Source organism: Mirounga leonina, unplaced genomic scaffold (assembly GCF_011800145.1).
Source record: "Mirounga leonina isolate KUSES-001 unplaced genomic scaffold, KU_Mleo_1.0 Mir_168, whole genome shotgun sequence".
In the NCBI taxonomy this organism is placed as follows: Eukaryota; Metazoa; Chordata; class Mammalia; order Carnivora; family Phocidae; genus Mirounga; species Mirounga leonina.
The window spans coordinates 59,972,774-59,984,919 of NW_023270426.1; the positions used below are offsets into that span (position 1 = coordinate 59,972,774).

General features: G+C 40.0%; 1 protein-coding gene across 1 annotated transcript in view; it reads left to right on the top strand.

The window, feature by feature from the left end:
- The window catches only part of ADGRV1 (adhesion G protein-coupled receptor V1), a 556,689-nt gene that overhangs the window by 461,049 nt on the left and 83,494 nt on the right, over positions 1–12,146 (top strand). Inside the window, exon 86 of the mRNA XM_035014847.1 lies at positions 3,491–3,648. Coding sequence (XP_034870738.1) covers positions 3,491–3,648 — 158 coding nt within the window. The remainder of the gene's footprint in view (positions 1–3,490; positions 3,649–12,146) is intronic.

Here is a 12,146-nt window from a genome sequence, read left to right on the forward strand (position 1 = left end):
GAATGAGAGACAGAGAGCATGAGAGGGAGGAGGGTCAGAGGGAGAAGTAGACTCCCTGCCGAGCAGGGAGCCCAACGTGGGACTCGATCCCGGGACTCCAGGGTCATGACCCGAGCCGAAGGCAGTCGCCCAACCAACTGAGCCACCCAGGTGCCCTACCCATTAAAGTTTAAAAGGGAACAGCAGAAGTTAGTCGTGGGATTGCGAGAATCCAGAAGAATACTCAATACCCAGAGAGAGAAGGGTCACCAGAATTCTTTGAAGCTGGGTGAGCTGGTAATTCCAAGGAACGCATCTCCTCACCCTTTCTTAAGAAAGCCAACTCACGTGGCCTCTGTCTCGTTTCTCTGGTGCCTGCCAGATCTGTTCTTGAAGCACAAACTGCCGCAGCTCTTGTGTGTGCAGAGCACTCGGTCTCCTTGATGCTTACATTACAGTCAGTCTCTCCGAGAACTTGTTCCCAACCTTTTTTTCAGAAACCATTTCTAACGTGATATTCACAATTTCCCAACTCCACACATCACATTCATAAGATCTAATCCTCAGACTGCCTGGATGTACCACATATCTTATTCGATTGGACTGAAAGAAATTCTGGTTGGTGAGGCTTGTTATCTTTTGTTGTCGTCGTCGTCTCCATCGTTGTTGTTCTTTGTTCTTCTCTTTTAAGGATAGAATATACTTCATGTATCTTGGGCACTTTTAAACCTATGTCAGACGTTTTATTCTGTACCAGTAGAAATAACGTTCAGACAATACTGATCAGAAAATTCAAGTAATACCTATTAGCTTTAAAGGAAAAGCTGAATGAGGAGAATTTAAAAGGAGGGGTTCCTGTACGAAATATAATTGGAGGATGCGGAATGACATCGCCTCTCCACCTGCTCTCCATGGATGGGGTCATGGGAGTGGGGGGGCCCTGACTGTATCTGCTCTGGTGGGTTACCCTTTTAGCCTGTCTCATTTGCAGCTGCCTCATTTGACAGTGGTGTAGAAGAGCTGTCTGGCTCCCTCGCCCCTAAGAGAGGTAGTACATATATGCGTAAGGCAGATCGCTTTTTGTTGGAGGAAGACAGGCATGGAGTCTCAGCTACGCAGAAGCGGGCGAGGGCAGGGCCGCGCGGGACAGCAGTGCTGAGGTGGCCAAGGAGGCAGGAGGTGCTGCCGCCAGGCCCAGGCGGGCTGTGGAGCCAAACCTCTCCCCATCAGTGATCTGGCCCCGAGTTGACCATGTGGAGGACAAACTTTGGGCACTCTCAGCAGCCCCGTACTTGTGAGAGGCCCTGACTTGTGCAGCTCTGAAGAAACAGGAGAAAGTGGGTCACCTCTGAATTGGGTAATTTTCCTTACCTTCTCTGAAAGAATGGGCCAGCATGACCAAGTCATCGTACAAGCAGGGAGAATTGCAAAGGAGATCTTTAAGAGCTGTAGCACTTAGAGGATTCCCTTCTCTTCCCAAGAGCCGCTGGTCACGTCTCACTTCCTAGGGGTTCACTTTGCCTCTTCTATTTCTTTTTAAACAGGATAGTGTGCCATTGGTTGGGGTTCTGCTTTCGAAAGTTATCTTCTAAAGGAAAGTTTTTAGGAAAGCGCTTCAAATAGAGACATGAGAACCAAACGTGGTCAGCCCTTGGGAAATGTAGATGTTGACTGGTCAAACCTGTTTCACAGCGCTCGGTACGAAATGTTTACTACTCCCCAAGCAGATCACAATAGATTCAGTAACCCCATTTTACAGACTGAAGTTGAATTGTGATGACACTTTTCAAGGTAAAAATAAAGCACCGAAGCCTGCGTGTGAGTTCCTTTGTCAGTGTCCATGTTGGTCTAAGCAACTTTTGTCCAGTCTCGGGCAGTGAATCCATAATTCAGATGTCAACAATTGTTTAAAGCCAGTGTGCAGAAAATGAGTGGCCAACGTGACTGCTATTTTTAGTGCAGAAATACATTCAAGATCAAAGCCATTAATGTTTGCCTGTCTTATTTAATCATATGCCTTTTACCTGGAAGATACAGGTCTCCTGGCATACAGATGAGTGTACAGGGAATGATTCAGGCTTTGTGCTGTCCAAATTAAATTCTAAAAGCCAGGATATTCATCATTCTGACATCTCTTTGCAGATGCAGAATGTGTATTGAAATATCTCTTGAAATGTGTCTTGTTTACTTGAGGAATACATTTACCAGGTCATGTTAATTAGAAATAATACCTGAGTAAGGTCTTTAATAATGTATCTCTTTTTAAATGTGAAATTGAGGCACTGTTTTTCCCAGTTGCTGGAATGGCTGTTTCTCCTGATTACCTATATTTTGGATTTTGAGGTTTCCTTCTAAATAGTTTATACTTTTTCCTTGAGTTTTCTTCAGAAATCCATTACTTTCGGCTATATTGTAATCTAGGTTTATAGATACTAAAAATGGAAAAGTCAGGAAAATATATTTGAAAGAAGTCACTCCCTACTATTAAGATTTCTTGTAATTAAAAGTATTATAGTGTCATAAGTTGTAGGAGGTGTGTTCTTTATAATACTTCAGAAGCACAGTTTTAGATATTGAGAACCTATTAACACTCCCCCATTTTGACATTTTTGACATTTCTTATGTAAAGAACAAGAGGATTTTTTATGGCCAATGAGTAAAAATCTCCAGTTACACCGCTGAAACCATTTTCCATTGAATTTCAGTGTTACCAACATAAATAATGTGAGTTTACCTTGGACCTCACTGATCTAAATAAACTCCAGTAATCATAGATACAGTTGTGTAACAGAACTTCCAAAGGGAAAGTTGTCATCATTTTCAAGAGAATTAATGGTTCTTGGGAAAATGTATAACTTAGGGGCAGCTGGGTGGCTCAGTCGGTTGGGCGTTTGCCTTCAGCTTGGGTCATGATCCCAGAGTCCTGGGATCGAGCCCCGAGTTGGGCTCCCTGCTCAGCGGGGAGTCTGCTTCTCCCTCTCCCTCTGCCCCTTCCCCTGTTCCTTCTCTCACTCTTTATCTCTCAAATAAATAAAATCTTAAAAAAATAAAAAAGAAGATGTATAACTTAGAAATGACAAAACTGTCTTTCACTCAAAAAACAAGCTTGTGGAAACAACAGAATGAGCCCTAGGAATCCTCAAATTTGCCTTTAAACAATGCCACCTTTTATGCAGTGCTCATTGGGACCTTCGTCTAGTAGGCCAACAAGATAGAGCTGGAAAAGTGAATGTGCACTTCTCAAATTTATTTTGCCATAACCTCTGTTAAAGTTTTCTGAGCACCTCAGGATGTACATGTTCCATTGGAACCGACTTTGTGAAGCAGTGGGTTAGATTTAATCGTGTAGCCTCTACTCAAACAAAGCTTCAATCTGGCAAACCAAAAATTTGCTTTTGCCAAAATTTCAATACAAAGCGCTAGTATAAAGTGATGACGTCACACATTCCAAATACAGAAACGTTTATATCGAAGTTGTCTGAGTTATCTCATCGCCTCTTCTCTCTTCCAGATGTTTCATCCCAAACATCTATGCAGCTCTGTTCACGGCGGCCCTTGTTCCTTTAATGTGCCTTGTGGTGGTGTTTGTGGTGTTCATCCATGCCTACCAGGTGAAGCCACAGTGGAAAGCATATGACGATGTCTTCAGAGGAAGAACAAATGCTGCAGGTTTGGAAGGAACCCTATTTGTACTTTGGAGATGGGAACTTTTTAATGGTGGTAAAATGTCACTGAATAATTTTTACAAAAAGAAAGAGGGAAGGAAGGGAAGGAGAGAAGTTAGACTCAGCTTTCATCTCTGAAGCTCTGAAGCCCTAAGTTAAGCTATGGCTCCCTAATTTCTCCCGCTTCTTGGCACTTCCTGACATGTCTCTTTCTTCAGAGCTCCATAGGTTTTATTGCCAGTTCTGGTTTTGTCCTTAAGATATTAATGTTCAAGTAAATGCCTCACAGCCTTGGGAGCTGCTTCCCCAGGCTTTCTTCAAGTGAAGCAGTAACAACCTGTGTTCAGCCTGTGAAATCTATTCGTTTCTCTCAGCTTCAGAGACTTCATCACAGACATCTTTCCCTAACGCTCATGAGTGCCATGGTTTGCATGTGGAGTTCTGATTGTGCTGACAGATGTTTAAAAACATATGTGATCGGACAGCTTCATAACTGGCTACACGTCTGGTTACTTAAGAGTGCAAGTCTTTCCAGCTCAAATTGGCTTTCACTGCAGCTCATTTTTTCCCTTTGAATCATACTTAACACAGGTTTTTATGAGCTGATTCTTTGTTGTTGTTGTTGTTAGATTAGAGTCTCTTAGGAATTTTCTTAACTAGGAACAATAACCACACACCTACATAGAGAAAATTCCCTCTAAAATGGTGTGAGTGACGGGGACATTAGAATCTTGTGAGCTGGGGCTAGGGGATCCCTCTTGGGCCAATGAAGAAGTCTCTTTTCTAAAGCCAAATGTGAGAGGAATTTTCACATTTTAAGAGCTTTTCAAAGTTTAAGCAAGATACCATATATGAAGTCCCTTGAATAGTGTCTAATACATTATTAGCAGCTCAGTAGATACTATCACAGGATGAGAAAAGTAGACCCTCTAATGTATGAAGAGCCTTCTAGTTCCTGAAGTGGATCAGGGAACAGATTTTCCTTGAAAATCTTTGAAAAGATTTTCCTCATGATGTAAAGAGAAGGGACTTTTTGATATTAGTTTGTGGTAGTTTGTTAGGATAGCTGTAACTAGCCAGCTCTTCTCTCTTCTTTCCCATTTAAGCATGCAGTCATTGTGTGGGCAGAAATATTACTTAAGGTTATAATTAATCTTAGATTTTTCAATAAAAGAAGCAATATTCACTGTAGAAATCTTACTTTTTCATGGGACATAGAATTTATAAAAGCTGTGCTTTTATTCAACTTGGGATTCATTTTACTAAAATACGTATTCTTTTTTAAACAGGAGGTTTGTTTCTTTCCCCAAATGATAAGATTTCCTCGGTTTTCTGTATGATATAAAAGTGCCAGTGTTTGCATGTTTTCAAAAGTGATAACATAAGGGCCTAACCTGATGAGTTAATCCTTCCTCATGGCTAAATCACCTTTTGGATATACTCCATCATAGATATAGTAGATAATAATACTCTAATTATCTGAAAAACATAGCCCTCAAGCATTAAACATAATGCTAAAAGCTTCAGCACTTGTTTCTCAATGAGGGAAACCTCTTGCCATGAAATATTAATAGGAGCATTGTTCTATTGTAGCTTTTCAAATAAAAAAATTATTATATTTCAAATTCCCCTATTGCCATGATAATTTGGTCTAATAGTCATTATTTCACACTTGGACTCTTACAGTATTTTCCTGAGTGGTCACTAGTTCTAAGTCTTTTTCTTCTCCATCTCATTTTCTCAGATGTCTACATTTCACCAATGTAAAGTGGATTCCCTCACTCCAGCATTACAGCCATTCAGGTTCTCTCTCATTGCCTGAGAAAAATCCAGTTTCTTTGGCCTGCAATACAGGAGTCCCTACAGTCCACCCACCCCCAGGCCATCTTTTCATCCCCAAGTCCATTACTATTTATCCTGCATTCTGACCTTGCCACGTATTTATTTACTCTTTCCTAAAATTACCTGATCCTGTCATCTTTGCTCATCTAAGGAGACCTCTACTGTGAACACTTCATCATTAGTTGATAAAACCCATGTGTTTAGTAAGTAATGTGGACGAGAGAGAGGTGGAATGGGGTTTATTACCTTTCCATAATCTTCATTCACTCCCCACAGCTGTCCAAAATAAACCCATAATCTAAGTAAAAATGGTTTGCTGGATAAGCAGAAGTTAATTCCCCTTTCCAACAAGGTACTACTCAGTCTTTTATAGAAATTCTGGAAGTTCCCAACATGCTACCTCTTCTCTGAATTGCAGTTGCCTCTTCACAGAACCACACCAGGTAAAAATTGCTCATTTCCTCATCTGTGCCTTTGAGGCATTTTGTCCTTACAGCCATTACGGCACTTATCTTAGAATGAAGTGGTGACTTCTTTCGGTATATGTGGTTAATTTCCTTAATAAATTAGGAATTCTTGGAGGGCAAGGGCCATTTATGATTCATCTCTGTATCACATGGCCTTGTAGAGTGCTCAGTGGATAGCAGGAGCATAGTTAATATTTGTTAATATTAATTAACTATTGTTAATAGTTAATATAATAAATGAATAAATTGATAATCATAAATGCACCATAAAATCTTATAGGTTCTGATCCGTAAGCTAAATATAGCATTAAAAAGGAGAAGAATCTGTTATATCATCAAAAGTAAAAATTAGAGGATTTATCTCATTGATCTTTGAACTTTTTTTTTTAGATTTATTTATTTGAGAGAATGAGAGAGAGAGAGAGAGAGCACAAGAGGGGGTAGTGGGAGAGGGAGAAGCAGGCTCCCCGCTGAGCAGGGAGCCCGATGCAGGACTGGATCCTGGGACTCCAGAATCATGACCTTAGCCGAAGGCAGCCGCTTAACCAGCTGAGCCACCCAGGCATCCCTCCCTTTGAACGTTATTATCATTGGGGCTATAATTGTTTTCTTGACTTCTGTGATTCCCAAAAATATGTGTTCAGCTCTGACTGCTGGCCTAATCTTTTATATTTTATTTGCAACCTACTATAACACACTTCCATTTGAATATCCTCCACTTATTTCAAATTCAAGATTTCCAGAAGAAAAAAACAAAACAAAACAAAACATGTCTACTCTACCAAGGAGCATTTGATACTCTTTTTGAATCTTTTTGCTAAAATTCCATTGTATTGAAAGCGTCCAGTCAGGATGGCACTGTAAATTCATGGATTGCCCTCTGCCCTGCTCCATAGGAGCCCTTACATAGGAGTTAAAGGCAGGATATAACAAGAGAAAATATTTTTTAAAGTGAACATCTCTGTGGCTCAGAAATAGAGCAGGAACACAAAGTAGTAAACTGGACCAAAACCATGGACCCAATGTTTTCTGCATCCATAAGCCAGTGGATGCAGGAGTGGCTCAACTGCTGTGGGGGTGAATTAGGACCTAAAAGATTTGACCCAAGGCAGATGGACTGGGGCAATAGCATCTGCATGAAGGGAGCCCTAAAAAGCCCTGCTACAGTAGCCTGCGCTTTGGCTTATAGGACTTCCACAAGTCCAAGGAGAAGGCAGACAAAGCATCTCATCAAGTACCTGGGCCCAGTTCTCTAGAGTTTGCAGACTGAATAGCTATCATATCTACATGTCACCATGGGGACAGGAAGCCCAAGACATCGAACTAGTTCCTTTGGAACAGGAGAGCTGAGTGGAGGTGCCCATAATACCATTAGACAGAAAAGGGTAGGCAGACAAAGAGAACAAGCAGTGAGACAAATGCTTTCTACTCAAGATTAGCTGCTGTTTAGAAGTTTCAAATATTGGAGGAAAACCAACAGATAGCCCTTAAAATCAACAATCAAAAAGATGAATTTAAGCCAGAAAAAATTTTAAAAAGAGAACAAACTATGAATAACTTTGATAAGTATGTTAGGATCCTTGAAAATATGGAGCAGGAATTCTCAGACTGTGGCCCTCCTGGCCCCTTACCTGTTTGCCCATTTCATCTCTTCGTTAACAGCTTCCTTGAGATGTAATTTACATGCAAAGGTCATCTGCTTAAATTGTGCGGTCAGTGGTCTTTAGTATATTTATATAATCGTGTGACCGTCACCATAAGCTAGTTGAGAACATTTTCATCACCTCAAAAAGAAACCCCACGCCTATTAGCAGGCATTCCCCATCCTATACTTCCCTAGGCCCTAGGTAACAATTAATCAAATTTCTATCTCTATAGATATGTCTATTCTGGACATTTCCTATAATTGGATCATAGAATATGTGGTCTTTTGTGTCTGGCTTCCTTCACTTAGCATAATGTTTTCAAAGTTTGTGTGTATTATAGCAGGTATCAGAACTTTGTTGTTGTTGTTTTAACTGACAAATAATATTCCACTGTATACACACACTACATTTTGCTTATCTGTTCATCAGTTGATGGACATTTGGGTCCTTTCACCTTTTGGATATTGTGAAGAACACTGCCATGGACATTCGTGTACAAGTTTTTGTATTAACATAGGTTTTCATTTCTCTGGGGTATATACCTAGAAGTGGAATTGCTGGGTCATATGGCAGCTCTGTGTTTAATATTTTGAGGCACTGCCACACTGTTTTCCAAAGTGGTTGCAGTGACCTGTTTTTGTAAGTAAATTTTTCTTGGAACTGAGCCACACCCATTTGCTTACATATATTCTATGGCTGCTCTTACAATGCAGAGTTAAGTCTATGTTGTTGCAACTAGGACCATGTGGCCTACAAGACCAAACGTATTTAATATCTGGCCATTTACAGAAAAAGTTTAACAACTGACCCTGATATAAAAAAATATTTATCCACTAAAAACATTGAAACATAAAAAACAAAAATAGATATAAACAATATAAAAACAGGCAAATATGAAAATGAAATAATTTCAGAAATCTTGGCACTGAAAAATATACTCTTTGAAATTTTGAAATATCTTAATATTTGAGATAAACCCCAGGTGAGAAGCAGGGACGAGGAATGAATTAGAATCTGATGCTAGGACTGAGGAATTCACCAAGGTAACATACAAAAAAGAGAAAATATGAAAACTAAGGTAGGAGGTATGAGAACAGATGGCCAAAAGAAAAGAATATAAGGAATGGAGAAAAAGAAGATTTGAAAATGTAATGGTTGAGAATTTTTCAGAATTGAAAAAAAATTAACACAATTACAATAAAATAAATATCTACATTGTAAAAAGGGGGGGTAAGAGAATGCTGAAAAGTCCAGTATATTAGCAAAATATAAAGCACATTTTGAAAGTTCCTATGTCTGTATTTTTGAAAAACTGGAGAATGAGCACCTTTTCTTTGCTTCTAATATTCTATATTGTTAGAAGTGGTACCAACCTCACTCCGGAGTTCAGATACCATGATGTAAGCCCATGCCACCAAGCTCTCCGCAAAACTCAGCTTCAAAGGCAACACGCAGACTGGTGCCCAGGCTCTTTTCTGCTTTACTCTGAGAAATCTGCCCTTTTCCCCACCCCATGTACACTTAATACCTGAGAAAGAAGGTGGTTCTAATTAGTTTCTCCCACTTGGTTCTGCAGTTCCAAGCATATACAAAAGCAGCCTTTTTTTCCTAAGGCAACTTAGATCGTTTATAATTTAGTTATATTTTGCCCTGCATTTTTTTTTTTAACTGGAGGAGCGTTTTAAGATAGATAGTATCATAAGAATGAATCAACAGCTGAAAGTTTCCTTTTCTTATAAAAGCACAGCTTCCTAGTTTTACAAATGATGCTTAAATTTTGAGTATTTGGGGTCATACATAGCCAACCATTTTTTGTTTGTTTATAAATCACTTTTAACAATGAGTCAGGTGCATTCTGAGAAGGAAAGGTCAGGGGCGCCTGGGTGGCTCAGTCGTTAAGCGTCTGCCTTTGGCTCAGGTCATGATCCCAGGGTCCTGATCGAGCCCCGCATCGGGCTCCCTGCTCCGCTGGAAGCCTGCTTCTCCCTCTCCCACTCCACCTACTTGTGTTCCCTCTCTCGCTGTGTCTCTCTCTGTCAAATAAATAAGAGCTTTTAAAAAAATAAAGGAGAAGAAGGAAAGGTCAATTCGTAGTTTCCTTATAGCCAAGCTGTGTTTTGTGTTTAGGTAACTGGGATGATTATGATTATTTATTTACCTTTGAGTTTTAGGTTTGGTAAACAGATGTGATTAGTCAACTCCAGGATCAGACCTCTTTGAATAACGAAAGAGCTTGCATCAATCATTTTGTTAGGCCTGAAATCTTCCATATTTCTATAGAACTGTTCTCCATACGAATCACTCTTATGCAGATTAGATGTGCCTGACAACAGGAGCAATTTTATATCAACACTGCTGTGTTATGACTGCTAAGTACCAGTCCCTTAACCCTCTGTATTTTGAGTGACTTTTTTGGTCCTGCAGCCTTTAGTTTCAGAGTTCAGATCAACTCAGTGAAATCTAAGGGAAAGAGGGAGACAGGGAAGGAGCTGACAGTAAATAAAATACACTCTTGGGCTGTGGTCTCCCAAAGATGGCCACTGTCAATCCCTTCCTTTTCTGAGTGTGGTCTGGGGCAGTGACTACGGCTTGGCAATCTGTGGCCCTTTAGCTGCCAGACTGCTGTGAACCACATTTTTGAAGGTCAGTGGCTCCTAATGAGACTCACTGGCCTCCTCCTCCCTTCAGTGGGGTGAGTGTGCCGTGAGGATGAGTCAGGAAAAAGGTATGTTCCCTGGACTAGATTTCAATGTCTGAAACAGCATTTTAAACAAAGCCTATAATTTGGGGGGTTGGTTTTGATCTCTGGCAATGATAAGCTTGTCTCTCCTTTTAGGCTCATTAGAATTTACTGGTTCTTTCTGAATCATCATCCAATTCCTATGTGAGGAATGATTCATGGATCAGGGAAGGAAAATTAATTTGAATAAAAAGAGGAAGTAGCTGATTATAAATCCCTTTCTTTATAAAATCCCACACATATGTTTCAATATGTCATATAAAAAGGTGATGGTGGCTTGATCCAGCTACTTATATGGATAGCATTAATCTGAGGAATCTCTGGTGCTATAATGACCACTTCTCTACTTGGGAGCATATTTGAGGATGAATGCTTCCATTTTTTCTGAGGCTCCATTTACTCATATTTAGAGTGAATAACAATAGTAAAATAAAGATTGCATCAAAATTATGAAAATCATTGAAAACTTGTTAATGAATATATAATGTATCATCCCTTATACCCTAAAGTTGAGTGACTTTTTTCTCTCTGGACATTTTGAAAATTTCAAAAAGAGTTTCAAGAAACTTGGTGAAATCCAAAGGAAAAAGAGGAAAAAGAAAGAGCTCCTAGCAAATGCAGTACACTCTGTGCTGTGTTCTCCAGAGATGGCCCCTCCCTTTGCATGTGTGCTTCTCCTCATAGAAAGCGGTGGAGTCTTTTTTCCCCTCCCTTGAAATCTGGGCTGGTTTTGGACTTGCTCAGACGCGTATAACGTGATTGGAGTGAGGCTGTCCCATAATGGGCCTAGCCTTTAAGAGGACTAGCACTTTCAGCTTCCTTTCTCTTGGAAGTCAGCCACCAGAAATCCAATTACTCTGGGACCACCATGGTGTTAGGAACCCCAAGCTAGTCGCGCGGAGTGGCCATGTGAATAGACATGCTTGGCAAGTTGTTTCAGGCATCCCAGCTCTGATTCCAGACATGTGAGTGAAGAAGCCTTCTTGTAGGTTACAGCCTGAGGAGACACCACACAGAGCAGAAAAACTGCCCAGCCCAGACTATAGGACTGTGAGAAGTCATAACTTATCGTAAGCCACTAGGTTTTGTAGTGGCTTATTATGTAGCAATCAATAGCTGAAACACTCTGGTTCTAGAATCCTTATTATTCTCACATCAGAATTCTAAGTATATCATTGTCCCTTCAAATTTTATTGCCTGCAGAAACAGACATGGTTTATAAATAAAAATGGGGAGAAAATTTAGGATTTTTGTTTCCTAAAGCAAAGTCGACATTGCCACTACAGCAGAGTAAAAGTGATCTTACCTAGTAACAGTATGTGCTTGAATAGGATCCAGAACAACCAATATAACAGGTTTCACATGTCCTTAGCAGTAAGCTGCTTGTTTGCAGTCTATTCCCAGTTCCATTGCTGAAAATAAAATAAAAAAACAATGCCTAGGGACCTAAGGAAAACCCCAGAGCTTCTCCCTAGACAATGAACAATCTCTTCCACTTGAGCTTGAAAAAGCTTTGTGAACACAGTTCAGTCTTCCCACATTTTGCCAGTGGTGGTAGGGAAAATCCAGAACATTTAAAGAAACTTTATAGATGCTCATCCTCGGCTTAGATTTTTATCTTGGACCTCAGTCTTCAAAGATTCAAATTAGAAATCTTTGAACCTGAAAGGTGATGTGTAGTCCCTGAATGTTTGCTTTCTGCAGCATTTAAAAACTTAGAACAATAACATCAGGAGGCAGTTTCCTAAGGCCTAGGACATCCAAATAAAAAGAAAAAATAATAGAATTGAGCAAAAGCTTAAATTTC